Source organism: Guyanagaster necrorhizus (assembly GCF_019112545.1).
Source record: "Guyanagaster necrorhizus MCA 3950 unplaced genomic scaffold BT62scaffold_12, whole genome shotgun sequence".
Classification (NCBI taxonomy): domain Eukaryota; kingdom Fungi; phylum Basidiomycota; class Agaricomycetes; order Agaricales; family Physalacriaceae; genus Guyanagaster; species Guyanagaster necrorhizus.
The window spans coordinates 502,049-529,431 of NW_025064891.1; the positions used below are offsets into that span (position 1 = coordinate 502,049).

The 27,383-nt window shown below is 49.4% G+C and overlaps 12 protein-coding genes and 2 non-coding genes across 14 annotated transcripts; 7 read left to right on the forward strand and 7 right to left on the reverse strand.

Moving 5' to 3' along the window:
- The first annotated feature begins 58 nt into the window (after positions 1-58).
- Positions 59-1,675, forward strand: BT62DRAFT_1075976 (uncharacterized protein). Its single transcript, XM_043179171.1, has 4 exons — positions 59-410; positions 462-528; positions 581-1,154; positions 1,207-1,675. The coding sequence occupies exons 1-4, from the start codon at positions 111-113 to the stop codon at positions 1,538-1,540; spliced, it is 1,275 nt and encodes a 424-aa protein (XP_043039911.1). The 5' UTR covers positions 59-110; the 3' UTR covers positions 1,541-1,675.
- Positions 1,676-1,973: 298 nt separating this feature from the next.
- BT62DRAFT_949266 (uncharacterized protein) lies at positions 1,974-3,829 on the reverse strand. The gene is made up of 3 exons (XM_043188098.1): positions 3,538-3,829; positions 2,549-3,485; positions 1,974-2,495 (listed from the first exon to the last, which is right to left on the reverse strand). Exons 1-3 carry the CDS (start codon positions 3,765-3,767, stop codon positions 2,280-2,282), a joined length of 1,383 nt encoding a protein of 460 aa, XP_043039912.1. The 5' UTR covers positions 3,768-3,829; the 3' UTR covers positions 1,974-2,279.
- A 26-nt stretch (positions 3,830-3,855) lies between these two features.
- BT62DRAFT_t77 lies at positions 3,856-3,937 on the reverse strand. Its single transcript has one exon. It is a non-coding gene; the product is annotated as a tRNA-Ser (tRNA).
- On the reverse strand, positions 3,926-5,237 carry BT62DRAFT_986915 (asparaginase; the record flags this gene model as incomplete). Its single annotated transcript, XM_043190030.1, has 4 exons — positions 3,926-4,075; positions 4,130-4,280; positions 4,339-4,970; positions 5,024-5,237. The coding sequence occupies 4 exons, from the start codon at positions 5,235-5,237 to the stop codon at positions 3,978-3,980; spliced, it is 1,095 nt and encodes a 364-aa protein (XP_043039913.1). The 3' UTR covers positions 3,926-3,977.
- Positions 5,238-5,346: 109 nt separating this feature from the next.
- Positions 5,347-5,428, forward strand: BT62DRAFT_t74. Its single transcript has one exon. It is a non-coding gene; the product is annotated as a tRNA-Ser (tRNA).
- A 300-nt stretch (positions 5,429-5,728) lies between these two features.
- On the forward strand, positions 5,729-7,004 carry BT62DRAFT_919715 (uncharacterized protein; the record flags this gene model as incomplete). The annotated part of the gene is made up of 4 exons (XM_043184174.1): positions 5,729-5,764; positions 5,813-5,869; positions 5,922-6,060; positions 6,109-7,004. 4 exons carry the CDS (start codon positions 5,729-5,731, stop codon positions 7,002-7,004), a joined length of 1,128 nt encoding a protein of 375 aa, XP_043039914.1.
- Positions 7,005-8,728: 1,724 nt separating this feature from the next.
- Positions 8,729-10,177, forward strand: BT62DRAFT_894301 (uncharacterized protein; the record flags this gene model as incomplete). The annotated part of the gene is made up of 2 exons (XM_043183170.1): positions 8,729-9,802; positions 9,857-10,177. 2 exons carry the CDS (start codon positions 8,729-8,731, stop codon positions 10,175-10,177), a joined length of 1,395 nt encoding a protein of 464 aa, XP_043039915.1.
- Positions 10,178-10,891: 714 nt separating this feature from the next.
- Positions 10,892-18,221, reverse strand: BT62DRAFT_1075981 (cytoplasmic protein). The gene is made up of 13 exons (XM_043179172.1): positions 18,184-18,221; positions 17,866-18,135; positions 16,146-17,816; positions 14,294-16,093; positions 13,681-14,245; positions 13,491-13,622; positions 13,053-13,442; positions 12,930-13,004; positions 12,702-12,876; positions 12,570-12,648; positions 12,375-12,513; positions 11,678-12,325; positions 10,892-11,627 (listed from the first exon to the last, which is right to left on the reverse strand). Exons 2-13 carry the CDS (start codon positions 18,102-18,104, stop codon positions 11,046-11,048), a joined length of 6,495 nt encoding a protein of 2,164 aa, XP_043039916.1. The 5' UTR covers positions 18,105-18,135; positions 18,184-18,221; the 3' UTR covers positions 10,892-11,045.
- Positions 18,222-18,264: 43 nt separating this feature from the next.
- On the forward strand, positions 18,265-19,981 carry BT62DRAFT_1005694 (uncharacterized protein; the record flags this gene model as incomplete). Its single annotated transcript, XM_043177171.1, has 5 exons — positions 18,265-18,593; positions 18,639-18,747; positions 18,801-19,439; positions 19,501-19,598; positions 19,651-19,981. The coding sequence occupies 5 exons, from the start codon at positions 18,265-18,267 to the stop codon at positions 19,979-19,981; spliced, it is 1,506 nt and encodes a 501-aa protein (XP_043039917.1).
- BT62DRAFT_1021540 (autophagy protein 5) lies at positions 19,723-21,286 on the reverse strand (the record flags this gene model as incomplete). The annotated part of the gene is made up of 4 exons (XM_043178271.1): positions 19,723-20,276; positions 20,327-20,566; positions 20,619-20,899; positions 20,946-21,286. The coding sequence occupies 4 exons, from the start codon at positions 21,284-21,286 to the stop codon at positions 20,032-20,034; spliced, it is 1,107 nt and encodes a 368-aa protein (XP_043039918.1). The 3' UTR covers positions 19,723-20,031.
- A 148-nt stretch (positions 21,287-21,434) lies between these two features.
- Positions 21,435-23,526, forward strand: BT62DRAFT_931861 (uncharacterized protein). The gene is made up of 4 exons (XM_043186224.1): positions 21,435-21,798; positions 21,851-22,002; positions 22,051-22,555; positions 22,607-23,526. The coding sequence occupies exons 1-4, from the start codon at positions 21,445-21,447 to the stop codon at positions 23,192-23,194; spliced, it is 1,599 nt and encodes a 532-aa protein (XP_043039919.1). The 5' UTR covers positions 21,435-21,444; the 3' UTR covers positions 23,195-23,526.
- Positions 23,527-23,658: 132 nt separating this feature from the next.
- Positions 23,659-24,109, reverse strand: BT62DRAFT_117661 (uncharacterized protein). Its single transcript, XM_043179744.1, has one exon. The coding sequence runs from the start codon at positions 24,047-24,049 to the stop codon at positions 23,807-23,809; it is 243 nt and encodes an 80-aa protein (XP_043039920.1). The 5' UTR covers positions 24,050-24,109; the 3' UTR covers positions 23,659-23,806.
- Positions 24,110-24,148: 39 nt separating this feature from the next.
- BT62DRAFT_931863 (uncharacterized protein) lies at positions 24,149-26,077 on the forward strand. Its single transcript, XM_043186225.1, has 5 exons — positions 24,149-24,279; positions 24,434-24,679; positions 24,729-24,860; positions 24,917-25,831; positions 25,882-26,077. The coding sequence occupies exons 2-5, from the start codon at positions 24,491-24,493 to the stop codon at positions 26,005-26,007; spliced, it is 1,362 nt and encodes a 453-aa protein (XP_043039921.1). The 5' UTR covers positions 24,149-24,279; positions 24,434-24,490; the 3' UTR covers positions 26,008-26,077.
- On the reverse strand, positions 25,958-27,275 carry BT62DRAFT_931865 (S-adenosylmethionine decarboxylase). The gene has a single exon (XM_043186226.1). It carries the CDS (start codon positions 26,964-26,966, stop codon positions 26,079-26,081), a length of 888 nt encoding a protein of 295 aa, XP_043039922.1. The 5' UTR covers positions 26,967-27,275; the 3' UTR covers positions 25,958-26,078.
- Positions 27,276-27,383: the final 108 nt, after the last annotated feature.

The window sequence follows — 27,383 nt, forward strand, 5'->3', positions numbered from 1 at the left end:
GGGCCGACTTCCGGTCGAAATTTCAACTTCGGCGCGTTAAGTACAAAGGACTCACCAATTCGACTATAAAGGCTGAAAGAAATGAATTGCCCCTTCTTATTCTTCCCCCCATGTCCTCCTCTAACACGGCTTTTTCTGTTCTCTCGGTGCTCCTTTTCCTTCTTGTCCTTGTTCCTACTCCGTCCCATGCCCACCCGTGGAATCTCGGCACCCTCTTCTTCATCTTTTGGTTGGCTTCTAGCCTGTTAATTCTTTTCGTCGACTCTGTTGGCACAACTGCCCACAACTGGTGTGATTTTAGCCTGCGTCTTCTGGCTGCTTCATCCGTGGGCATACCCACTTCTCTCATGACCATTACTCGTCGTATCTGGTGCATCTCCCAACTCAATGGCCCACTATCGTCGTCACAGGTTAGCGCATAATTTTTTTCTTCATTTAAAGCGTTCTCATGATTCGCAAAGATGACCCTCAGTGCTATATTGGATGTCTTCCTCTGTGTCACAATACCTGTCGCCGGCACCCTCACGCGTAAGCTCCCCCTAGCTCTGCGTAGCTTCCGCTGATATTGAATTTGTCATAGAGTATGCCGCACAAGCGCATCGATTCGACGTCTTCCTCGACGCTGGCTGTCTACCATTCACTTATGATGTCACCCTTTCCATCACGTTCGTCAACGTGCCCAGCCTCACTCTTTCCATCATTGCCGTCGGGTTTTCTGTTGCCTCTCTCGGTGCATACAAATATCTCAGACCTGTTTCTCACAAATACTCCCCTCTCGCCGATCCATCATTCCCAGCACTTTCCTCCCAGCGCTACATCCGACTTCTTGTCCTTTCTGTCGTCGTGTCTGTTTTGAATACCGCGTACCATATCACAATGATTGTCCTTCAAGCCACCGAGCGACGAATCGAGGCTCATCTTGAGGGTATCAGTGATTCCGAGCGTTCAATTCTGAAAACGTATTCTGCCTCTGTCTGGCACTCCGTACCTCGTACGGCGTTCGGTGTCGAGGGCGACAGGTGGATGTTTCTCATTATTGGGCTAGCTTTCCTCGCTCTCATTGGTACGGGAGAAGACGTGAGGAAACACTATCGTCGTCTCTTCGCCCCCATTCCGAAATTAAATCTCGAGTTGAAATTACCCTTTGCCAAGAGGTAATATTTCAGCCATCATCCAAGTTCTACGGAGGAACTGAGTTATCTACAGGAACCAGACTACCCCAAAGCCTGAAAAGATAGGGCTACACACTATGGCAACGATCCTTCGGCCGTCCAGAAGGACGCTTGTATTTCAGTACGACAACATGTCTTTCAAGGACGTCGGTGGATTGTTGCTAGATGTCGAGGAGGCGCCTGTGCTCCCGGCGACAGAGACAGGGGTCATGAAGCTGAGTCCACCGCCAAAAGCGCGAACATACGACCGCGCTCTACCATCACCTAAGCCCCTCGTCGACCCAGACTTTCGGGCGCCAACGTTTGTTCTCCCTTCAGATTCCTTCCTTGAGCTAGCGAGTCCCAAGGAGCCGAATCAGCTCCTCTGATGGCTTGTTAAATAATTCGTTCATTCGTACTCACTACACAGATACATAAGGGGGATGAATCATTATTATAATATGTATTTATTGGAGTGCTGTATCGCCGAGACTCATCGCTATTTAAGCTGTACGCTTGCCGCCGTCGGTGACTTACTCCCGAAGTAATTCTGCTATGAGCTGTCCGGGGGGGTGCCAATTCAATCCTCCGTTTCCCCTGTCGGTTTGCCTCCGCCATTTCGACGGAACTTGATTCGTTCCCCTCCTCGGGTTACCTCCGTCATTTCTATTGAAATCGAGGGTAAGACATTGGCGTCGGACGGGACCTATTTTCTAGAAAATTTATATGAAAAGTGTCGCATGAAAAATCTGAAGCGCCTGCATTATTAAGTTAACGTTCAACGTTCAGCCGAGGCTCAAAGTGGTTGAAATACTGTTGGCCCCCGACCTAAGCACCTTGGACTACTAGTAAAGAATAAATGCACCTTTGTACTCTAGAAAACGGTAAGTGGATTGTGTGGTCAAACCTCCCAAACCTCCTTTGCGTCTGCATTCTATGGAACGGACCAACAATAAACTTCTAGACAATAGCTATGGCAGGGGAGACCCCGACGATTACAATTGGAATGCATAAGTTGACATCGCCATCTGATCCACAAGAAATTATTCAAGGGAATAAGAAATTAGTCTTCTTTGCCCAACACTAAATGTACCGTACACCTAGGTATTACTAATAAGACTACTATGCTCAAGACGAAGATGGAGATGTAGACTGCCTGTTCAGAGCATTTTTCAATCGCTGCCGTAGAGGGCTACTTCTGTCGTTGCCCACGCTGCTTTCTCTGGAATGACTTGCGCCGCTTTGCCGAGTTTGCCGTTGTTCTATACCAACGTCACCGGCCCCAACGACTTCGACGGTCTCGTTAACGATAGCTATGCGTGTCCAACGTCTGTATCGTGTATACTGGAATACCAAAGACATCAGACAGTGCAGCAAAGTGGCAAGCATCTACACACCTTTCCAATTCCCCCCTTTGCCGACCGATTCTCCCACTTGTTATCGCCATATACCCAGCCATCTGCGTCAGTCTCTGGATCTTCATCGGTATTGTCATGTTCGTCATCCTCCTGAGCTTCCTCTCCAGATCCGCCAGCGTCTTGCGATTCTCTCATCTTACTATCTACTTTAGCCAACTGGCTCTCCCCAGGGCCATCCCCCTTGGGGGTGGGTAGTGGTTTCTCAACTCTAACCACAGCTGAACCCTCCCGCCGGACACATACCCTCCATTCCGCCTCTTCCCATGCCCACTTGGCGGTCCGCTTCTCCCGGCCGCCCTTCCCGTCGCCCACATACACCACACTGTCACCAGGGAGTGTCATTGCACTTGGTGGAGGAACAGGCTGCAAAGATGCAGAACACCACGAAGGGCGTTCGCTCGGGAGCAGCGCAGCAGTCCAATCAAGCCCCATCCACCACCGCTGATTCTCGTAAACCATGAATAGAAATCGGGCCGAATTGCGCTCATGTTCAACCGTGAGGTCTCTGGTGCTGACTGTGGGAACGGGGAGTGGTCGACCAGAAAGCCTGGACCATGCTCGGTAGACACCCCACCGGAACCATGCACTTTTCCAGAGTATTGTGCGTAGAGCTTGGATCCATGGAGCACGCCAGGAGAGCACCATAGTGCCTGCGATACCGAAGAGGACACGCAGGGAAACACAATGGGTAATGACAAGATATGGGATGTACAAGATAGCGCATACGCGGACCAGTACAGAAAGAGAACTCTCGTTGAGTTCGCATGGAATAGATGGCAAGAGAGACTGCAGAACGACTAGATCTGTGATCGTTGCCTGAAGATTTTGTTCGGTAACTGGCGGACCAGATACCCGTCGTGGTGTTGTCCATTTAGATACAAAATACACAAACAGAAACGTCACAGGAAGAAGATATCTAATGCGTGGCAGTCAGAAAGCAAGAGACAAAATAATGAGGGGCGACGTACTGCACAGTGAGCTCCAGCAGCAAACAGAGCGCCCACCAAGCAGCGATAGCGAGCCAGCTGTCGTACCAGGATGACGACCAGCTGGTGACCTCCGCGAGCTGCCTCAAGGCTGATATATGAGGACCGAGACGAACAAGGGCAGCAGTGAGCTGATATGGAACAGAACTGAGAAAATCAAGCAGAACTGGTGCTGCAGCATTTCCTGGCTGGACTGGATCTTGGGTAGCCATACCGACGACTTGGCTGTTATGGACGAAGGTAAGATTACTCAGGCCCGGCCCACCGGATAATGGACCCGACGTAGCAGCCAAAAAGAATCGTCACCTTAGAGATTCGAACTCTAGCGGGCAAAGCCCAACCGCTTAGCAGGCGATCCCGTTAACCACTCCGGCAAAGTGACCATACATATTTATCATTCTATGATATCTTATTCTAAGTATCTATTGCAATTTATCATCACTAAAGATTGCTGTCTTTGCCACACCATCCTCCCTGATGACTCCGCGATACATACCTTCGCAGTTTAGCGCCATTGCAACTTCAACAAACAAAAGTCTGTGTTAGACACAGTGAAAGACACGAGGACACATACCGTTACCATCGACATCCAAAGCAATGAGACCTCCCGTGCCCCCATCCTTCAACAAATCTTCTACGGTATGCTGAGCGGCGCTATCCAGGGTCTCCCCCATGAATTTGACTCTATGACACATCGCCACCGCCGCTGCGTGCCTGATGAAGTACTGAAAGGTCGCATAAATCAGAATCACAAAGAACGTGACGTCAAGAAAGTTTCCTGACATCGCCATCGCCCGTTCCCGATATTCCTACCGCCTGTGTGTCCTTGCCTCTCCATAGTTTGTTCCACTCGCGCCGTATCCATCCCTTTACGGGCCATTCCTCAGCCCAGAACCCAGACCCCATGTGCGGAGTATCGCCAATTCTTCCTGGGAGCTTGTTGGTTCGACCGCCGGTAGACGTCACGGTGGCAATGCATCCCCTGACATCAAGGGCTACAGCGCCGACAGTACCCTTGGGATTCATACTCATGTCATCTTCATCTCCACCAGTTTCAACCCCGGATGGGAGAGGTAGAACAGGGAGCCCCAATCCTTCCCGATGCTCTTTCCAACGTTTGAGGCTAAAGAAGTATGACGCATTGACGAGCTGGAAGCCTTGTTGAACTGCAAGTTCCTCTGCGTGCGTAGCAGATAGGAAGACATGGGGAACTTTGAAAGGAGATAGGTACAGGGATCTCACAAGCTGGGAAGGATTCCGGATACGCGTTAAAAGTGTAAGTCCCAGCCCACGGCGCGTTGCCAGAATTTCGGGGTGAGTGGAAGGTGGTCTTGACAGCATGAGAGATGCCTCGAGTTCATTGTGTCCCGTCGTGGTAAAAACGGCACCTTTGCCTGCGTTGAACAGGATATTGTCTACAACCTCAATCATCGTATAATATTTGACTGAAAGAAGAAAGAACGCCCGCCTTCGAATACAGTGACGGCAGTAACGGCCGCGTCCATTGCTTCCCCGCCATCTTTCAGGACTTGATAGCCAGCCTCGAGGGCGGCACGAAGACCTGCATGATACGCGGCTTCTTTCTCGGGTGTTGAGTTCGCTCGAGACATGGTTCCAGCACCCCCATGGACGACAAGGACGAATTTTGAGTTCGCACTGAAGGTGGGTTTCTCTAAGGACATGAGTGTAAAAGCGTCAAGATGATAGGCAAACTTTGCCTGCGGCGAGACGAGGGATACCTATTAAATTCAAAGGTGATATATAATAATATTAATCGCAGAGGAAAGGCAAGTCACTTTGCCGGAGTGGTTAACGGGATCGCCTGCTAAGCGGTTGGGCTTTGCCCGCTAGAGTTCGAATCTCTAAGGTGACGATTCTTTTTTAGGTGAACCGAAGATGGGTGGGTCTGCAGCTCCATTGGGAGGTTTAGTGGGTAGTGCTGAATGGCGAATCCCACACTGTTCAGTCTTCAAGCTGTTCGTGCGCAAATGCATTCCTACCCTGGTCCAGCGGGGTGAAAATCCCTGCCACCTAGCTGGCAATTGGGACTAACATTGTTAGTTGCCGATTGTCATCAAAGCTGCACCAAAAAAAAAAAAATTTAAAAAAATAAAGAAGCCGAATTTCGGCAGCGCTTATTGTCGCCATTATCGTTTTTTGCTCGCCCCACATCATGAACTCCGCCAAGTACGCGAATCTCCCTGATATTGTTCGTCCCTCCTCATTTTGCCCGACTTCGAATGCTCATCTGATATAGGACACAGCGCCCGATGTGTACGAAACGGAGGATGTGCACGCAGCTGAACAAGGAAATGTCAGTACATACCCGTGTTGGCGTCGATGGTTGCCAACTGATACCGTTGTAGAAGGGCGGCGGGAGTGACGACGAAAGAGAGCGGCCCCGTAAACATGGGGAGCCTGGAAATTGGGAAGAACTGGATTCAAGTAGTCTTATCGCGATGGATGCCGCTAGCTTGAGATTCAGAAAGGCTGAACAGAGAAGAGGTACGTGCAATCTTTCTTTCATTATCGCACATTAATGCTAGGTGATAGAACGACTACGTACTACGTATGAAGATGACGATGAGCCCACAAAGCTAACATTGAGCAATAGACTCCAGGCCCTACAGATTGAGCTTGGTGCGCTGGAGACTGAGATAGCCGATCCTACGAATCCTCAGGTGAGCAAGGAAAAGGATCCTGGGGAGCTCATTCGTGGCCTCGTCGACGTTCGGGGCCGCCTTGAACGTATAAGAAAGGGGAAGGAAGGAAGGGGGCGATTAGTGGGTGTTGTGCTCAAGGACCATGGCGTCAAAGAAACTCAAGACGAAGATGCAGACATTGACGAGAAGGATGCCTCAGAAAAGCAGCCGTCTTTTGGACTAGTCGAGATGGACGAGAGGGTCGGACAGCTCGAAAAACTTGTCGGCTCGTCAACGACTGCACTTGATGAACTGAGCCCATTGCCTCCACCACTGGTCCCTCTTATTACACGTCTCAATGCGCAGCTCACGCTACTAACGCAGCCAAGACATATTGACTCTATCTCTCGCCGACTTAAACTTCTTCTATCAGACTTGGATCGGACAGCGGCACATTCACATCGACGGCAGGGGTCTCAGTCAACTGCGGTAGGGGCAACTACCGCTGAGCAGTTAGTCCCCCTTTTAAATAGATTGGGGTCAAGCCTTCCTCAGATTCCGCATGTCTTGGTGAGGCTTAGGACGCTGTCAGCATTACATGGGGCAGCTGGTGAGTTTGAGACAACGTTGAAGGGACTGGAGGAAGGACAGCGTGAGGTAAAGGACAGGCTTGCTGAGCTTGAGGGTGCTGTCGAGGGTGTGTTGAAGGGTTTGGAAGAAAATAGAGGCGTTGTGAAAGGGAATGTTGAAAGTCTGGAAGGTAGAATGAACAGGTTGTTCAAACGCCTGGATGAAATCCAAGCATGACAGAACTTTGACCAGGACCACAATTGCAATATTTTATTGTCATCTTGACATTTTTAGAATTTCTTTCCTCTGAGTTGTAGATGAGCAGAAAGAATTTCTCTGACCATGACTCGTGTTTTCATGAAACCTTTGTGATCTTCCTTGGACAGTCTCGGCCCGGGGATATCGAGTAATCAATTAATTTTATTGGCAAAATGTGACATTGGGGGTCACAGCTCGATGACCCAAGTCCTTGGGGTGAAGTTTTGAAACATTTACTACACAGATAACCCACGCCGATGGGTCGATTTGCTGACTGTGCGGATGGAGGAACCTAGATTGTAGGAATATGTTGCTTGCGGAAGTGGATGCATTGTCGGAGATCGGAGACCGCGGTATCTTCCGCGCAAGAATACTATGACATTTTTTTTTTCGAACAAAGCAACAATTCGGGTGCTTTCTTGCGGTCGCTGTGAAATTTGAAAGATGGTCAGAAACAAAAGAATCGGCTATCATAAAGGGATTGGTGATGGCCAGCTGTCAAGCTTTCAGCTTTATCATTGTTCGGACAACACACAATGGACTGAATTTGAATTTGTCGGGTTATTTGTGCATGTATACTAGACATGTAGACATGATGGCTTCCAACGTCGAGGAGCTCCAAAAAGAGATTTCGGCGCTCAAGGAACTGCAGGGACATGTGGGCAGGCTGCGAAGGGTGCCTCATGATTTATTGAATGGGAATGCGAAGAAGGATGTGCGACTGCAGACCAAGCTGGAGCCGGTGCAAAGGGCAAAGGAAGCAGTGGAGAGCAGGCAGGTACAACAAGCGCTAGAACACGCGGCATCGAGTGAGAAAAAAGACGGATCTGGGGTAGATGTGATGCGAGGCAGCGTTAAACGAAGGTAGGCAGCACGTTCCTGTGCATCTATAACTAATCCAGTCCAGGTCAAGGTCACCGCAGCCATATGTCGCCGAAAAGAAGACAAAGAAGAATATTTTTCCTGACGGAATTGTGATCAACACGACCGAGGAACTCAAGGCATGGATGCAGACTTGGAATCGTGACCACAGCGGTAAAGTGCATCTCTGGCGCGCGAGACGGGGCGACACTGGCGACGATATTGTGCGCGTCGTCATCCCCGACGTGCTCCAAGCATATCTTTTCCTGGGCGCTGGCCGACGCGATGAGCTGAGCGTCGAGGCAGTGAGCGTCTTTGGCCCGAGGGAAAAACAGGTGCCACACGCGACTTCGGTATTTGATGTGTTCAGGCTCGTCACTGAGCGGGTGAACGGGATGGCGGCCCGGGCCGGAGGAGCAGGGGTGGCGGAGGTCGTATCCACACTGGAGGCGTACGGGGGACTCTTTGTTGCCCGCTGCTCTTTCTGCGGCCGGGTCTTATCGGGCGAAGGGCACGTGCCGCCGGTGAGCCTAATTTGGATAGACGGACGTTGGGAATGCCGACATCTTACCTGTCATCTTTTTGGCCAAAATTAAAATGACGGAAATCGAATAGATCGGGCACATATAATAATATTTCGAGCACAAAAACAAAAAGTGGGTCTTCGTGTGTGATATGGACCCCCGTCACCTGCCTATAACGATCGGTAATCGACGCTAGACCAGAAATGGAAATAAATAGGCGTCAATACCCCTATCCTCCTCTGATTTTAGAGAATGCGGATGGCTTTGGCTGGGCATCCTTTCTGCCAGTTCCCGCCTCTCTTTCTTCCCCCGACCGCCATGTCCTGCCTATCGTCGCTTGTGGTCTCTCCGGCAGGACTCATCTCTATCGTCAACTACCATCCCTCCGAAGGCGAGGTCGGCGTCCCTATTTCCGTCCACATTGATTTCCACCATCCTGCCCCAGAAAAAGTATATCTACGTCTAAAAGTTGGCTCGACAGCAGTCAGCACTCAAGTCTCCCAGATATCTGCAGAAAAATATGGCCTTTATAAGCTTCATGCTACGATTCCGCACAGAAGGCATGAACGGAAGGCTCCCCTCAGCGTCGAGGCAGTTGACTCGGCCAACACCGTTCTCGATGCTGTCTGCTTTGGCGAGTTTACCTACTGGGAACCCGATCTTCCCGTGCAGAATCCGCCAGTCGTGGTCTCTCAGCCATCTCGGATAGCTTCGCAGCCAATAGTGGCTTCACAGCCAGTAGTGGCTTCCCAAGGGCCCGTGCTCCGTCGACGGGCCAATACTACCACCAGTATACACAACGCATCGTCAGCTTCTTCTCCGACTCTTTCGGACCGCAGACCAGGATCACGCCGCATTCGCGCGAATTCCCTCATGCGCGCTAACCGTGGCTCTCCAGAGGACATCCACCTCCATCCCCAGACGCCTATTCTCCAGATCACAACCCCTCTTGACACTATGTGCACCGGTTGGGATGCCTCCGAAGACCGCATGGGTCGTCGACTCGTTCGTTTTCACAAGATCCAAGACGGTTGCAAAGTCATTGTTTCCTGCGAAGCTATCCGCCAGGATGACTACTGCGACACAGACACTGTCATTTCCTGTATTTTCAGGAATGAAGACCGCCTATGCTATGTCACCAGCGTGGATATCATTTATCTGCTCGAGAGGCTCACCAACGACGACTTTCCTGTCGAGGAGAAAAACCGCATAAGGCGCAATTTGGAGGGGTTGAGGCCGACAACCGTCAGCAAACACAAACATGGGTTTGAGGTCTTCTTCCACCGCATCATGGAGTTCCCTGATCCCAAGCCCCGGAATATTGAGAAAGACCTCAAAGTGTTTGAGTGGTCGCTTCTTGGACAGGCGCTTGACAAAATCCTGTCTAAATATGTAAGCTATTCTCTCACGTCGTCTTTCTCTTTTGAATTCTGAGGACCGTTACAGTCTGTCTACACATCAGATTCACCCACCGATTCAACAGCCTCCCTTCCCGCAGACCCACAATCATCATCTGTCGACAGCCGACTTTACCATGACCCACTCCCCATTCCTGATAAATTCCAGAACCTTCCTGATACTATCCTTTTGTCTGCTTCGCATGATAGTTCAGGTTGCGTCACTCCGGCGGAGCCAGTGTATGACTACAATACACCCTGGTCAGGGACGGAGCAGCACCCAGCGGCATTAGCGTTGAACGACTTGCATGGTGTAACAGGATATCCGTTGGAGCCACCGTTGGACTTCTACTGGCCGCATCAGACCTAACCATCGTTCATGCATGGTATCAATTTCTATCGTTCTTTCATCTCTCGGGTTCTTATCGCTATATTTTTTCTCGTTGGATTTGTATTTGTACATTCTGAAGACCTCATCTCTACAAGACAAGGCGGACAAATTTCCTATTTCTGTACACGTGTAGCACATCACACATCACATCCCACCGTTATCCCGTCGACATCAATTGTATGGTTATCCACTTTTTTGTTTTTTTTTTTTAGTGAATAAGCTCACCATATCCGTGCAGGGCTTGGAAACAGGAGGCTTATCAGCGAGATTCAACAGTATGATATTTATAAATATATATAAGGGCAGGAGACAATAATTGCAAGGGGCCGGCGGTACAGCTCGAGAAGTCGATGACACGCGTCCGAGTCCCTTGAAATAAATATCTATTTGTCATGATATTGTACCTGACACGGTAAACACCCACAAGACCAAGAAAATCTTCCAAGTTTACAGAAACATTGAGCGTAGAAATAGTAAAGAACGAGGACTAATTCTTTCCGACACAGTTGGACTGGATAGGTGACTATACATCATTAGAACAGGAGGACAGACGCAGAATTCTCTTCTAAAGTGTCCTTTGCTGGGCTCCTTTTGTGTGAACAACAGCTCAAAAAATTCCAGACAAAAGCAACAGTATGTGTCCTGAGCAGATATCTCGAACACTTATCGGCTTTCGAGCTGAGTGAAAACACTGGGCGGCAGAGGAAACAGAAGTTGATCTACACTGCACCATATATCTAGTCGCATATATCGCAGAGAGCTTACATATGATATAATGAACAAAGACACACACACACATTACATGAACTACTTTACAAAGATCAAAGAAATCCGCAAACAAATATAACTATGAATGAGAAGCACCACGCCTAGCAAAGCTAAGACTCCCGAAACGCGAAAAGCGACCCTTGAGGGAACCCAGAGAGCCTAGGGATGTCATTACGGACGACCCCGAGGGCTCTGCAGTCCCGCTGTTGACGTTGACAAGTGATGTATCGGGGGATTCGACACTTACTGAGTCGCTTCCGCCCGTCATGCCCCCGCCCATATCCCCTGGCGATGAGGCCACCCCATTAATCCCATGCCGCGCCAAATGTGCGAGGTGCCGTTGAAGCAGTGTCTGCCGTGGCACACCTGGTATTCCATCTACTGGTGAGATGGGCGGGGGGGACGACGTCTTACGCTTGAAAGGCAGTGAAATGGGAGGGATGATCGGTGCACGCCTCGTCGAAGTCGAAGACATCGATCTTATGACCGATTGCTCATACACAGAGGAAGTGGGAAGTGTACTCGTTTCATCGATTCCTAACCGTCGAATCTCCTCCCGGAAGTTTTTCCTAAAAAACTTCTCTAGTGTTTCGTGGAATGGATAGAATTCAGAAGGACATAAGTGACCATGGAGCTTGAGGCACGCATCAATCGTACGGACCTGACAATGAATTGAGCCAAAACGACTGGAAGAACCAGCGTAGCACGTACCTCCTCATCTATAGCGACTCTGAGACGTTCGACCACCTCCGCTCGATCAGGATTGCGTGCGACGTAGTCCCCGTTGAAGAACATCTGGCGGTATGATGCTACACCTGTGTTTAGGGGTGCATCCACGGCACTGTTAAGTGCCATTGACAGCGCGTTGGTCGATACGGACTGAGCAGTCTTAGCAAGGGATTCATAACGAATCCTGAGCACCGCAAGATCTTTGGTCTTGATCTCGACCTCAGTCAAAGCGTTCTCAACAGGAGAGAGCTCAACAATCTCCAATCCGATGACCTGGGAACGGCGTAAAACGGTTGGGAAAGTCTCCTCTGTTGTGAAGTAGGTCTTTTCCACCCAAACTTCGTCAGACCCGTCTCGCCCAAGCTTCTTGACTTGTCGCGATGTACTGAAGAAGTTGATCGCACTGTGTTCATAGTACTCACGGACTGCGGTCGGCACGTCAGGATTTGTGAAGATAGGCAGTGTTCGATCAGGCTCTGGTGTTACTGCTGTGCACTGGATATACTGATCCGTGCCAAAACGGATGTCGACCGGAGGATCGCCAATGATTTTAAGCAGTTGCGCTCCTGAATGTTTGTTGAGCATTCGTTCACAAAATGCACCATATTTCTCCCATTCGTATCCGCGATACTAAAGTAGATATCAGTAATTAACTTCATCAATCATTGTAGTTACTCACGATGAAACGTTTGTCCCGGATTGCAGCGGGAAATTTACCATAAAATGTTACCAGATAGTAGTCGGAATAATATCGCTGCTCTGTAATAATGTGTTCGAGAAGTGTCGCTTGGTGGCGAAGAATCTCGGACAGACGACCGCTGTGTGAGACACATGTAAGTGTGCAAGAAAGGCTCTGAGATCGTTGGATACGTGCTAGTTAAATGTGACCTCAGCATGCTGGTAAGCAAGCTCCTTGCAGATGTCAACAGCCCGCTCCCACGCCTTCCCTTTACCTGATAGCAGTAACATTGAGCATCACAATGAACACGAGGAAATTCAACCTTACCCAAATAGTCTAAAATCAGCAAACAAAGAGTCTCCTTTCGGTGGAACTGAGACTGCTGCGGAAGACCTAAGTCATCCATTGCATTGACAAAAGTATTCAAGTCCCATTGATGGAGGTCAGAGTGCAGTTTCAATGTTAATGCAGCCTCAACGTAATTTTGGGATTGCAGATGCATCTAAAGATAGCTGATTTATTGCACTGTCTGGACTGGAAGATAGAGCAGCTCACATTGACAAGCTGATGCACGTATTTGATATAAATCTCGTCCCTCCCAATTCGTCGAATGAAGTTCATCAACCGCAGCTTCGAATCCTCAGTAGAAGTACACACACACACGAGAAATTGACTCACAGTGGCAATGACGCGTTCGTCTGCGAACTCCTCTCCTTCTGGAAGTGCACGAAGGCTCAGTAGTAGTTCCAAGAAGAGATCTACGGAATCCAAAAATGTTGCAACGCGCTCCCGCAAACTTTCATCAACGTCCGAGTTTTCGAACATATGCCTGAGTTGAGTGACGAAGAAACCGCCGGAGATGTCATCGCCTTTGCTATCAGACATGAACAGAGAATCCAGTCTCGTTACAAGTTCGATTTCGATTTCATCGAAATTGCCGGCCTGGTGGTATTCCGAAACAATCATGCAGTATAGCATATGAACGGCATTGTTCCTAAGCTGTTCGTGGTGGCTAAGACAAAGGTTGACAACATGACCAACAAGAGCGTTGAGATATACTTGATATCCCTGTCACGACCATTAGTTCACAGGCTAGTAACAGCGGAAGAAACATACCCCGTAACGGGCAACAGGTTCGCCAGTATTAGTAAGTTGCTCCGCCCAACCTAACGCTTGCCATAGCGACAGCATGATAGAAGCTCCTTCACCTCGGATATCACCGGCTAATCGCCATACTGCGCGCCGTTTCTGCACAATCCGTCAACGATTTGTACCTGAGTGAGGGAAAGAGAGAGAGGCAACTCGCCTGAGGGCTAAAGTCTTCGATAACCAATTGATCAGAAGATAGCAACTTCAGAAGCATGAAGAAAGCTTCGCGCCACAGCCGAGCATCGAATCGAGCTTCTGAATCCTGAGGCGGGATAAACTCTTTCTCCAGGATAGTTGAAATAGGAACCATCATTTTAACCAGAACCTTGTGCGCCATGATATTGACATTCAGCCAAGACTTCGGGAATGCATCATTTCCTAGAATCGAGGTAGCCACCTTAAAAAACTGTGACATCAATGCGACAAAACGATCCTGTCCTTCAATGTCAAGACTCGACTCTAGAAAGCCAAGAATATGCTTCGAGGGCGATGACAAAGCAAGAACTAGAAAGACGATGGCTGTCTCGCCCAAACCAGCATTGAAGACTTCATCAGATTTTCCCGTCCTCAACGAGCTCCGGGACAAGCTTGGAAGGTAGGATAGCAACGAGAATGGGTAGGACTCTGGGAAAATGACAGGAAGGGCCGTTTTTGGCGATCGAGTACGCTCCAAGGCTTTCGCGGCCTCTGAACTTTGAAATTCTCGGTAAGAGTCAAGTAACCTGTCAGATTATTGAAAGACCTGTAAGAGTGAATAGGGGAAGGCGAACCTTGGTAGAAGGGGAAGGAGATTTTCCACATTTTCTTGTTCCATGCGTAACCTGGGCTGATCTTCGATGACCGATGGAGACACCAGACTCGTCTGGAGCTTGTCCAACATCACAGCAATGATTGCGACACACAACCGAATGTTTTCCAACCAAGCCACGCGCGCGGAATCGCGAGCGCCCTCTGAATCAGCGCCTTGCGTCTGAGCATACTCATCGTATCGACCAAAGTGAGGCCTGATCCACTGTACGACAGCTTCCACAAGTAGCGGTCGAGACTGCGGGTTGTCAAAAAGGAAGCCCTTCACGATTTGAAGGTACATAATAAGCTTCCAAACGACTATCTTGCCCCTCGCTGCAGTGGCCGCATTTGTGGCGAAGGTCGTTACAATGGATACCAAGTCAACAATGGAGAATATCTTGGCCAGTTCAGGGAGGATCGATGTGAAATGCTGCAGGGCAATTGTTTGGGTTCCAACGATTGACAGGGGTGAAGATGTCGACATTAAACGGGTAACCTCCGTCAAGTGGGACCGAAGTTCACGCTTAAAAGTAGCCTCGAGATGTTCCGCGGTTACTCCACCTCCGACGCCAAGCTCCTTTGCCTTCTGCAGCTCTCTTGACTTAGCTATGAATTTCATGACATAGTGCCAAACCTTCAATGCTGCTCGAAGTGGAGATGCAGTTTCTGTGGATGTAGGATTGGCGAGAAGACGATTCATGGATTGGATCATATGCGATGACGCCAATGCACAGTTGAAATGTTTTTCGATATAAACGTCCAAAACCGGCTGGAAATTGCTGAACCGGCGGTCTTGTACAATGCCTAAAACGGTGACCAGTGCATTGAAGACCAGAGGATCCATTTCGCAGGCCTGGTTATTAGGAGAGACCATGATACCAAATAAAGAGTCGAAAATGTCGGGAAGGAATTTTACTATTTCGCCTTCCCCAACAAATGTGAATTTGGTGAGGACTGTCGATAGAAATCCTTGATCTGCGACCTTTTCCCAGTTGAGAAGGCTCAATAGAACTGGGTTTTGGGTAAATTTGGTGGAGCATAACGATGTGCGGACGGTTAACGTGTCCCTCGTCGGAGGAGCGACGCGGAGCATCTCTGGAAAGACGAGTTGATCTAACTTCTGACCACCAGGTAGGGATGAAGGTGCGTTCAGATATATATCGGGGCTGAGCGTTCCAAGTTTGTCCGCTTTGTACATGATCAGCCTGTGACTCCCGTCTTCAACAAATGCGCGGGTATCAGGGAAAAGCTGTTGGAAGGCGAACGCAAATGGACGATCCGATTCGGGCGTCGCCCAATTTCCTCTTTCTCGGCCAGAACGGTTCCTGAAAGTAAAAAAGAGATGCCACTGTGGAATACCGCTAAGAGGCAATCGAATTTTGATGAGTTCTCCAAATGTGGGTTCGCTGCATCTCTGAAAAACCATCGAATGGAAGTGTGTCACAAGAGGCTCCCCGCTTCCTTGAGATATAACTGATTCCACAGTTCTGCCATCTTGGTCCCTGACTTCGACTGTGACTTGGACGTTACTGGAGGCAGAAGCCAAAGGGCTACGTGTGAAGCTCGATACACTGATCCGTCCAGAAGCCCCATTCATTGACATGAAGTCTCCTGACCACAACTTGACGTAGAGTTCATTTCGAACATCGCCAGGAAACACGACGTCAGGGAAGCCAAGGCGAAGGGTTTGAGGAATATCTTGGAGAAGGGAAGTATTTTCTTTCACGACGGTGATAGTATCTCCACGAAACGCTTTGACCGAGACAGCCAACATTTCCGCCCTTTTAAAAACATTCAATGTTTGTACCTTGTACAATAGAGGGAGTAGCATACCGGGAAGATTTCTCAAATTTCTTGGCCGCATTGTTGATGATATTTTGATGTATCATGGAGAACGCAACCTCATTTGTGGGCACATAGATCGGCATGCTGTACTCTCTCATGGCAGATACACTGCCTCCCTCTGTAGCTATCTGACCCAGTTGCGTTAGCTCCAGTATGGCACAGCCAAACGGTCGTCGAAATTGACCCAAAATGTCTGTCGGAGCACGCAGTTGTGTACCATTATTATCGATCCATCCTGTCGAAGCGCCAGCATCTGTCCTTACTGACGCCTCTGACCCTCGCCTCCCTTCTAGAGATGTAGTTGAGTTCAAACCGTTTCCTATCTTCAAAGAGCCATTTCGAATAATACGACACACAAGATATGTGGGATCCTGGATGTCTGAATGTGCCAAGTCGATGAACAAAGTGCGGATACGGTTAGATGGATAGCGAGCGGAAACTCCATTGTGGTTCAGGATGGTGCAAAATTCTTCAGTTATGAATTGATTGTCTTTGTGTCTATAGAGGGAGAAGAATAGTTCGGCTGTTTCACCAGGGGCACACGGGGAGGCAACAAATGCTCTCAGGTCTAGGAAGACATGATAGAACTTGGCCGTGTCGGGGCTAGAATCGATCGGTGGACTCAAATAACCCGAAGGGCGAATACGATTTTGGTTACGGGGATAGGTGGAATCGGAAAATGCGGAGTGGGCTGGGGTGGGCAATGGTGCCGAGGACAGGTAATCCATACTTGAACCGACAAGATAAGGCCGCGGCGACAGGGATTCATCTACCGAGACATCGAGATATGCAAGGGAGCTCTGCATTGCGAACATTCGAACGGCACTAACCCAACTTCTTTCGTCTACATCACCTTCAACGTCAACTGTGACCAGGCCCCCCCAAGACGGATGTCGCACAATGACATCCAATCTTTGCACGAGGTTACCGCTGACCAGTCTGGTAACACAGTCACGCCGCATGTTAACTGTTTCTTCAGCGCTTAGCGTTTCAGCTAAAAGTTGTAGTCGCCCGAGATGGAGTGCCTCAATGTGGCCTTTAACTATGTGGAATAATTTGTAGTCTCTCCGGGCAAGATACTGGAACATCAGGGTGTGCCATTCGCGAAGAGCTGAAGCAATTTCGTCGATTATTGGCTGAGCTGCACCTGATGCAGTGTCGTCTCCAGATTTAAGAGACGGACGGGGAGGTAGTGGTTTCATCAACTGAGAATCTGCAGGCGACGACGAGCGAAGGCTATTGGAATAAACTGGTAAACCGGCGCGCAAAGAGCTCGCCTGCTCAGGAGGTGGACCAAGCCTGAAGGAGCGTCTACTAGCCGTGGTGAGACGGTCAAAATCTTCATCTTCCTCCCTCAGTGTATGCATACTGGAGCCACCCTTGTCTTTGGCCCATTGAGAAAACGTTTCGGTCGAGCTTGAAGCTTGCTTAAAATGACCGATACCATTGCTGGTCGCGGAACCGTTTACTGAGGTGACATAGTCGTGCAGGCGACCTTCTGCATCAGAAAGCTCGTCACGAAGGAAAATATGGGAGGCGGGAAAGATGCCAATGAAGACTTGTTGTGGTTCCTCAGATTTGGGGGGTGACTTGGTCAGTGAGGAGTCGCCGGAGACAGCCCAGGTAACAGGCGGTCTGCGAGTCGTACACACGACATACCTCGGAGATATTTAGTTATTTATACTGGAAGAAGCAGCAGGAGACGCACCCTCTATACCAAGTACCTTCAACCTCTCTCCCTTTGGGCACATACTTTTCAAAAGCGTAGACTTCGTCTCCAACTTCCAATGCAACGACATCGCGGTAGACGAGCTGGTCGTCGGAGGAAGCCTCGGTAACGACGGAGAGACGGTCGCGATTTCGACTAGACCATCGTGTGTCGCGACGGGAGGGACTTAGAGGATGCACCGCATGTCCGTAGACGATCAAGGGTAGAGGTTCCCACATGTGTGACGCCGATGGCGACGACGACTACTCACTTGAGAAGAGGTCAGTGAAGACGCAGGACGACGAGAGAAAGGGATACCTGGACCAATGATGAAGAGAGAGCACGACGGAATCAATCTACGGTATGTACGTATTTGTCCTCCCTATTCTTCCGTGTCCCATGGCCTCTCTTCCAGACCAGATATACCGTCTCTCGAGAACGACCAAGGCCATCGCCATTGCCTCCGCCACCGTCGCTGCCTCCCCCGACGTCGCGCCCTTCTCCACCGCAGTCCTCGACACTCAGCTGGGCGATTTGATTCGTGATATAGATCCATCCGAACTCGGCTTGTTTTCCCTCGTAGTACCTCAATCTGAGCAGGATTCTCGGGGTGTTATATCTAAGTTGGCTCGGTCAAGGTTTCCAGGTGCGACGCCACTAAAGCCGACGCGACGCGAAGTAGACCCAGAGGTATATGCTCATGCCGCCCTCAAATACATTGACCGGTAGTACGCCGTGTTTTTTTTGTTCTGCGTCCTGCTTACATCGAGCAGCCAGATTATCAGACCCATGCCCCGTGCATATTCTCAGGTCGTTGCTCTTCTCGAAGAACTACAGTTGACGCGCGATAGCATACAGGAAACTATAGAGCTACTTCAGTCCGTGAGTCGACCAGAAAGTCTATCTATCCTGCATATATGTCCAACGAGATCCAGAATCAAGTTACGGACGGTCCTTCAATAAAGTCCATGATTGATAGCGAAGAGCGGTCATTGCATCATTACGAAAAGAAAGTTGACGCGCTCAGGAAACGCGTATGTCCATCATCTACTCCTAGCCGTCACCCTTACGATATCTTGCAGAGGGATTTACTTACAACTCAAGCGAAGCGCTCTTCACGTACAGCGATCGCGGGTAAGAAAAACGCGCCGCCACCTCGCCCAATAACTCCCGTTGTTCCCTCTCGTGCGGATGCAGAAGAGGAATCATTTTGGGCAACACCTGGACGTGCATTTACCTCCGAAAATCTGTTGCACGAGCAAGTCGATATCGGCGAGCTGTCGGTTGCGTCTATGTCAAGTCCTCCAGCGCCTTCGCCTTCCACTCATAAACGTTCGATCCCGCAACCTTTGGCTGAAGTAGCTGCCAAAATTGCCGAGGATTCGCAAGACGCTTGCGAATTACGGGATCCATCGCCTGTCGTGGAAGATGTAATCAACGAAATCCTCCATGTCGAACCAGCAGCAACACCTGCCGGTAGTTCATCCGAACCTCCGGCAGCTGATATACCACTAACAAGGGTTCCTGAGCCGGAAACACCAGGGACCAAGGCTAGATTGCGCATCAATACAGAGGTTGAGAGAATAGTGGTGATGTTCTCATCTTCAGCGCGAGTACTAAGCTTATCGTTCACAGGCAAAGATTTGGGCTACAATGGGCGATGTAATTATGCCTGGTCATCCCTACCGCACCGCAGGAGACGGTTCAAAGCCTCCCAGAGCAAAACAAACAATGTGTGTATACTCAATAGAGCACGGCGGGCTAGCTAACGTTATAATCGATTAGTGCGCATCTCCAATCCGTGTCCGCATTAGTTCCGACGCCATCATCTCCTTCTCAGTCGAGTCTCTTGTCTGCTAATGCAGCACCATCACAGCCAACTCCCCACCAAATTCTCACTGCTCATTTGCTACTAACACTCTTATCATGCCCACCCAAATTTTCAATGCCTCTCAACAAGCTGAAAGAATCGTTGGCCGTCAAGGCCAGTACTGGAGGAAGTGCAGCTCTGGTTGCTGGGCAAGGAACGACTCGGGTGCTTTACGGATGTGTAGCCAAGAGGTTGGTAAAGATTGAGAGAGGAGGTGGTGAGCAGGTTGTCAAATTTGATGTGTAATTTTACCTTGCTGTGAATTAGGATGGGTATATGTATACTATATTTTACAATCAGCCATTATTAATACCGACACATACATTCACCCAACCATCAGCGCCTGCCATGCAGGCGCCGAGCCACGCCATTTCAGATTCAAGGGGAGTGACTACACCCTGAATTAATGCATATGCTAACTGTGGTACAAGAGGAGGCTGAGGATTGGGATTCGTCCGTGAGGGAGGAGGCGCTGGTGGTCGTGGAGGGAAAAGCAATGGCACATGCATTGACAAATAACGAGACAAAGTGTGCGGGGTACCTGGATGAGTGCAGTCAGCATCTGTCCAAGAAGTGAAGCATAAGACTCGCCGTCTTCCAGAAGGGGGGGGACCAGGTCTTGTATAACGGGACCATCAGGAAGATACAACCTAACAGGCACACTTCTCACGTTGTACGCGCCTTCACGGTCCGATGAGCCCGAAGGTTCCGCAGATGGGGGACGGGCATGCATCGATGCCGCCGATGATGGCGGCCCTGGTGACTGTGTACGATTAGGTGCTGAAGTCGGGGTCACTTTTGACGCAATGCGCCAGAAGTCATCAAAATTATCTGAACGAATATCATAGGGGAAAAAATGGATGGATGGACAGATGGAGCGTACGTTCTTTTATTCCTTCCCAGATGCCATCCTGGTCCTGTTTTCTGAGGCCCGTAATTCGTTTGGTATTTCCCCATCGTATGAAGTCGGCCTCCTTCAATTGACCCATAAAAGCCTGCTTGCATGCTTCTACACTGGGCGATAGAAGCAGCTTATCCTGAGGGGGAGAGGCAAGGTGCAGCATCAAACGCAACGGAGATACTGTCGAAGACGGAAGGAAGGTCGGATTCTTTACAGATGTGGAGATGGTATAATTGTCATATATGAGGCCGATGGGCCAATGCCTGAAAAAAGATAAATACACATGCAGCGACCAGAAATTTGACCGACCACTTGAGTAATGTCCCATCTGGCGTGTCAAACCACCAATCATCATCCTTTAGGTCTTTCGCCGACGTTTCATCGAAAACAAGGTCAGTGAAAAATCGACGAATTTCTGGCATCAAGAGCGGCAGATAGCTCGCGCGGGGAGCCTGGATAAAATACGACTCGAGACCTCTATCCGAGTTGGCAGGTAGTTCCTTGGTATCAACACGGATTTCAAGAGGAACAGTACCGTCCCAGATGAGCCTTCGAAATAGAGTGGTGTGGTAGTCTGTGACCCTTTCACGCGCAGAGAATACCTGGGCCGCCGGTGAATGGTGGTGTCGCGTAGTCCCGTATGTCGACATGGCCACAATAATAGAGGAATGCTGGGAGGGCAGCACAAAACAGCACTAGCGTGACAATTTCCACAATGTCACGACGCAACATCACTCGATCACATGACCCAAATGATGACCTGTTTGTTTGCGCGTTTTTTCGTCGCGACTCCTTGTCTTCTGCCTCAATGTCAACGACCATCGATAATCGTGCTCCTCTCGCCAACCGTGCCACCTCTATGTCGTTGGGCCAGAAATGGGCACGGGCAGCCTCTAGTACCAAGCGCCCTCACTCTCCTGAAGCATACATTGATGCTGCTGTGGAATTCAAACGCCAACGTGCCATAGGCCCTAATGTCTCTGCACCAAAACACAAAGACAAGGAGCGCAGACACACAGAGCGGGCTCAGAAGGACAAGGAATTCAAGGACAAATACTCGCGCGCGTTTCCCACCTTTACCTTTCATTTCGACCTGAGCAATCTGGAACCTGATACGGGTCTCCGGAAGAGCCTCGAGGCTCGTATAACGCAGCTCGGCGGGGTAAATGTGCACCTTTACGTATTTATACCTACTCAAATGTCGGGAGCCTTAGATTATCGACGACTTTTTTTCCAAAGATGTGACCCACCTCATTACCAATCAGAAAGGGGAAGGAGACGACGACGCCGACAAGGAAAATAACCCGAAAGGCGCTATTTCGAAGATGATCTTGACCGTCAAAAGTCCAAGTAAATCGCGAACTCGGTGTGTACTATCTGGTTTTTTCGTTGCTTGCCACTCACCGTTTGACAGTGTCGTCGTCGAGGACAGTCCTATATACGGGCTTATCACCAAGGCCATGGAATGGAAGATGAAAACATGGAGCACAGCTAAACTTGATAGCGTTCTCTCACGATGTCTGGAGGTCCCCATGCTGACGGCTTTAAACCCTTCCCGGACGATAAATGCTTTACAACTGACGAATCCTGTTCAACCCCATCGCTCTCTTGCACGCCTATTGCAATCGGAACGTGTTCATGGCTCCACAGAGCGCGATCCGACCCAGAAACGTTATGATTTCACTTATTTTAGCCGTGGCAGTTATTGGGTCCTCGTTGAAGATATGCGGCAGGAATTAGCTACTATTGCAGCCCACGAGTACGAAGTAACCAAGGGGCGGGACTCAAGTGTAAGGGGGTCTTGGCCTGTTGCTTACTGTCATCCTCACGCAAGAGGGCCGTTCATTCCTTTCGATGATAGGGAGAAGAGACGTTGGGAAAGGACCAGAAGGGAAGAGATGGAGCAGCAGGATGAACGGGTATGTTGGTATGGAGAGCCCATAAATTGTGTTTCATTCGGTCTTTATTAGGCTCAAGAGCAGAAGAAGTTACTGCGCTTAGAGGCGATGAAACGTAAAGCTCGTGCTCAAGTTCAGAGCAAAGTTCCTGGCGATCTTCGACGCTCCGCATCAATGAATAATTTACACCGGAGAAGTGTACTTGAAGAGCAAGATTTCGGGGAGGTCTTGGGCGATGACAATATTGACTCGGCAAATGCATCGGGATATCTGGGATCTGGTACCTATGTTGCAGCTTCTGGGAATAGTGTCAGCATCACATCTACTACTGGTACAACCTCGACCGCTGGTTACTCGCGGTCACGTCCCCTTCCTCCGTCTTTACGTGCACAGATAGGTAATGAGGTGACCACATCTCGGAAGTTGGCCTCGGTTACCAAAGATGGTGATGGTAAAAATACAATGGGACCGCCTGCTTATATTCCTACCAGAAGCGGGCTCAGGAAGAGCCGAAGTACCAACAGTCTACGGCTACCAAAGCGGGAGGAAGGCAGTAAACCAGGATATTGCGAGTCCTGTCGAATCAAGTTCGACGATTTCAAAATAGTAGGTGTACATGTATCGATTTCACAGCACATTGATTATGCTTCTAGCACGTGAAAACGAAGAAACACGACAAATATGCCAAGAACGCCGCCAATTTTTCTTCCTTAGATTTTGTCTTGTCCCGAGTCAGACGTCGAACACGCGTGGAAGTTGAGGCTGACCAGCAACGGGAAGAGCAGGGGGAGGAATGTCTCCGCAATGACGATGACGAATAGATATACTTGCATTGGTACATGCTTAGTTTTTGCATATGAACTCGGTTTTTTGAGTATATCACTCACCACCCTTATCTTCTTTGTTGTTTTACAAATCGTATTATTTCTATTCTCTCTAGTTTTGTTTAAACATTCCTCATTGTAGCATATACAGCAATCACAGAAGTCATACTGCATCGAAATCGAGAGAGGTCTTTAGGACTCGAGTATACTGCTTGGCGATGTGTTAATAGTGTTGGCTACACTTCGTAGTCTGAGGGGTGCCAGCCGACACATGTAGATTCGAGAATGCCTGTACAACTTTGGTACAAAACTGACAGTGCCATCGCGTAGCCTGTAGGTGGCGATAACCGACTCTGGCTTGTACCCATGAGGGACAGTAGCCTTGGCTAGATCGTCAAAGAGTCCAGCAAGCCAGCTCAGTACCTTGGTGCCCGTAGGCTAGCTGGCCTTATATGTGATGACCGTATACGCTGTGCATCAGGGATGCGACGGTAAGGAATAGTTTAGATCTGTAAACTAAGAACATGACGATTGCACACCATGGCCCTCGTAAGTCCAACCCATATGACAGGCGGAACGGCTGGTATTTTTGGCAAATTGGAGTAAATACCACCTGTGAGTGATAAGAAGTTGGGATCAAAGGAAGGTAGGGCCGGCATACAAATATTAGACAGAAAAGAAAAATCGACATCCTTCAAGTAATAGGTCACATACATTTGGGTCTAAGTCTGCGGGGCCATTCTGCGTGACGGTACGAAGGTGAAAGTCACGTCAGTGTCACAGGAACGGACGTGGTTCAGCGACCTCTGCGCTTCATCAGTGTATCATCCTTTTACGACTCTCCGTCAATTTTCTACTATTTTTCTTCTTCTATTTCATCTATCTGCAGCCTTGAAATTTTGTTTTGCCACAATTATACAGGTGAGCTTTCGTTAAATGGCTTTGTTTCGGTAATCATCCTACACCGCCGTAAATGTTGTTGAGGCCGGGGGCAGCTTGCTTTTGCCAGCACAGATACCATGTCTACCCATTTTGAATCTACCATAAATGTTTTATGCTTAATTGACCTTTGTAGGTGGGCTGACCCGTATCTGAGGGAAGTGGTTTCCTCGTCTCAGTCTCATCGAACGCCATGAGTACCATTGATTCCCGTCCTGAAATGGACAACAAACCATCTCGAAGTACATCAGTGGACGGGTCAGATGATGCACAGTTGACTATACGCATACCCAACCCGAAAGTCTATATGGCTCGCCAGTCGCTTTGGGTGGGACGACGTGGTAAACTTCGTTGCGATTCTTGCCGGGCACATAATTTGAAGGTTTTTCTTCCATCTTACTTTTGATCTTATCATCTGACACAAAAGTCAGTGCGATAGGGTTCAGCCAAGCTGCAATCAGTGCACCTGGGTACCAGGACGAGAGTGCAAATATACTCCTCTACCAACTCCTGCTCATCGAGGCATTCCCAGATGCGATTCTTGTCGACTGAATAATTTGAAGGTTCGCAATTGCAATTGCATTTGCACACCATGTCTCTGAACTTTCCTTTTTTGTAGTGCGACAGGAATGTCCCTGTTTGCGATCAATGTCAAATGGATAATAATCCCAACTGTGTTTATTCGCCTAAACGGAGGAGCAAGACGTCTACGACAGAGACGTCTGTGGCTTCCATTGCACCAAAAGCCAATGCAGACCAAGATCCACCACCACCACGGGCGCCTAGCTCTAGTGCACCATCCTCGTCTATCCGTGCAGAGAGCAGCAGCCGGGCGTCAGTATCTAGAACTGATGTTGCACCACAGCAACGGTCACAACATTCGACTCCGTCCGCCTTTTATCACTCTCCATCATCGGTGTCATTCCTGAAGAAGGATATGCCCGCGATGGTAAAAAATCGTGTCCCCCTTCAACCATGGTCCCATCCATCCATCCTTCCGCTACCACCTACAATCTTACAGGGATTGATGAAGGTCGATCCGGAACAAATGCCCGTAAAGATGAGGTTTGAAGATGCGTTAGACAACTTCCTCAATGGTCTTATACCGAACCTTCGCGATACAGCGCCGATGTCTCCAGAAATGTATTCTGCAGTTGCCAACTACCTGGCGGGGAAGGGAGTAACTAGGTTTGCATCTCATATCCGCGAATGGATGGCACATCATCATGTTCGCTCCGGATCGAACAAGTACAGTCTTCTTCTCATTCCTCGTGACATCGTTTTTCAATCGGCCGACTGGGACGAGGAAACCCTTCTTCGTCAGTATAGAAACCACACAGACGGAACTGGGACTGCTCCGCTACCTTCCGTTGATGTTGATGCGGCCCCCGACAAAGAAGAAGGGATCGCTGATTGGCGGAACGCTTTTGAACGTGTTCCCGTTCGAAGCCAAATGTGGGATATCTTGACGTACACACACCGCAATCATTCCGCGTCGTACGAAATGCTTCGAGAACTTCGAGGCTTATATTTCGTGAGTCGTCTCGTTGTGCCGAATGGGATGAGTTTACAACAGGGTTCTAGGCGAATATCACCTGGCCAATGGTTGACATGTTCAACAGTCTCTGTCCGCATTGCACGAGCAGGAAGAAGATATCATCTTCCGTCCAAGTAAAGGGAGAGTCTGAGAGACAACTAGAGATTGAGTAAACGCATCGTAGCTGTAATCATTGTGTATCTTTAAGACGTATCTATTGCATTGTACAATCACAATCCATGATTTACGATACTAACTCAAAGCTAGCAAATGCAAGGTCATACCCTCCAAATTCGTAGTTAATCTTGTCCGTCCTTTTGTAGTTTCTGGGAGATGGGCCATCCGGTTGAATGCCGTTGAGCTTTTTGTGCTGCTTGCCGATGGGTGCGCCGAGCGCAGCACGGAAAGCGCGCTGGGCAGCTTCGGCAGGATTCTTCTCTCCTCTATCGACTTCGTTCTCTTCGCAAGAAATGAAGAGTGTGAGGGTGAGCCTGCCAGGCTCGAAAATAGAAACGACGCGTTGGATGAGCGTTTCCAAGTCTGGAATTGCGTGAGGATCGTTAGGTGATAGACGGGAGGGGGGCAGTGGAACGTTGCATTCAAAACTGGCATAAGACCAGCCCTCTTCCGGAGTGACGTGGATGGTATAATACCCTTCACCAGGATGGGTATTGGTGCCGTTCGGGCAGGCCACGAAAGACGAGTCTTCGCCCCACTTGATAAGCGCATTTGAGGAGTATCCACATGGAGAAAAGGAATATGCATCAAGAGTGGTGAGGTGTGACGGAAAGATTTCGGTGATACCTAAAGATTGGGACAAGGCCACAGCTTGGAGGGATGGATCATCTGTAGGGGAGGAAAGGAAGAAACGCTCGCGCGCCGAGGGTGAAAGGTCGCTCATGAGAATCTCTATGGTGTAGTCGGGGAATTCAAGATCGTAGATGGTATTGATAGCCGGTGGTACAGATAAAGATATGGAGACTTCCTCCTCTGGATTGGTGAGGTAGAGAAGCCAGTGATCACCATTCACCTTTCCGACGGTATAGGCGGCGCCGTTGGCAAAGATATTGTCAAGAAATTCAACTTCATATTTCCAGTCACGATGGGGACCGTGCTGGCGATCCGGAAACATGAATGACTTGCGAGAATAGAAACAGCGGTAGACGGTGGACAGATTGGCATGCACTGCGGCAATCTCCAGGATACGGGGAAGCCCGAGAAGATTAAGGGTAGTACCGCATGTCTTCAAAATGAGGCGGTGAGGTGAAACGAATAGAGAAGATTCGCTGGCAGTTTGACACTAAATGCGACGGCAAGGGCTTCATGGGAAGTGACGGTTACCTTAGCAGATAGGCGTCGAAGTCGGCGCCAGATACCACGCTGAGGACACTGCACTTGACGATGTCGAGCATGTCCTCCCATACTGCTCGTTCGACCTTCCTGAGGCCAACTTTACCATCCGCAGAACTGTTGGTGTCGGGAAGATGAGCTGGAGACGGTGCAAACCAGATCTCGAGGAGTTTTTCAGGGCCTTCAAAGGGAGCAGAGC

Coding starts and splice junctions, on each gene's coding strand:
- BT62DRAFT_949266 (XM_043188098.1), bottom strand. CDS start 3,767: ATGGCTACCCAAGATCCAGTCCAGCCAGGAAATGCTGCAGCACCAGTT. Junction 3,486..3,537: donor CTGCTGGAGCTCACTGTGCA/GTACGTCGCCCC, acceptor GCCACGCATTAG/ATATCTTCTTCCTGTGACGT. Junction 2,496..2,548: donor CAAAGGGGGGAATTGGAAAG/GTGTGTAGATGC, acceptor TTGGTATTCCAG/TATACACGATACAGACGTTG.
- BT62DRAFT_1075976 (XM_043179171.1), top strand. CDS start 111: ATGTCCTCCTCTAACACGGCTTTTTCTGTTCTCTCGGTGCTCCTTTTC. Junction 411..461: donor GCCCACTATCGTCGTCACAG/GTTAGCGCATAA, acceptor TGATTCGCAAAG/ATGACCCTCAGTGCTATATT. Junction 529..580: donor TGTCGCCGGCACCCTCACGC/GTAAGCTCCCCC, acceptor AATTTGTCATAG/AGTATGCCGCACAAGCGCAT.
- BT62DRAFT_117661 (XM_043179744.1), bottom strand. CDS start 24,049: ATGTCGATTTTTCTTTTCTGTCTAATATTTGTATGCCGGCCCTACCTT.
- BT62DRAFT_931861 (XM_043186224.1), top strand. CDS start 21,445: ATGTCAACGACCATCGATAATCGTGCTCCTCTCGCCAACCGTGCCACC. Junction 21,799..21,850: donor GTATAACGCAGCTCGGCGGG/GTAAATGTGCAC, acceptor CGGGAGCCTTAG/ATTATCGACGACTTTTTTTC. Junction 22,003..22,050: donor CCAAGTAAATCGCGAACTCG/GTGTGTACTATC, acceptor ACCGTTTGACAG/TGTCGTCGTCGAGGACAGTC.
- BT62DRAFT_931865 (XM_043186226.1), bottom strand. CDS start 26,966: ATGTTTCCGGATCGCCAGCACGGTCCCCATCGTGACTGGAAATATGAA.
- BT62DRAFT_1075981 (XM_043179172.1), bottom strand. CDS start 18,104: ATGTGGGAACCTCTACCCTTGATCGTCTACGGACATGCGGTGCATCCT. Junction 13,443..13,490: donor AACCTGTTGCCCGTTACGGG/GTATGTTTCTTC, acceptor TGGTCGTGACAG/GGATATCAAGTATATCTCAA. Junction 12,877..12,929: donor ACGTGCATCAGCTTGTCAAT/GTGAGCTGCTCT, acceptor AGCTATCTTTAG/ATGCATCTGCAATCCCAAAA.
- BT62DRAFT_931863 (XM_043186225.1), top strand. CDS start 24,491: ATGAGTACCATTGATTCCCGTCCTGAAATGGACAACAAACCATCTCGA. Junction 24,680..24,728: donor GCCGGGCACATAATTTGAAG/GTTTTTCTTCCA, acceptor CACAAAAGTCAG/TGCGATAGGGTTCAGCCAAG. Junction 24,861..24,916: donor GTCGACTGAATAATTTGAAG/GTTCGCAATTGC, acceptor CCTTTTTTGTAG/TGCGACAGGAATGTCCCTGT.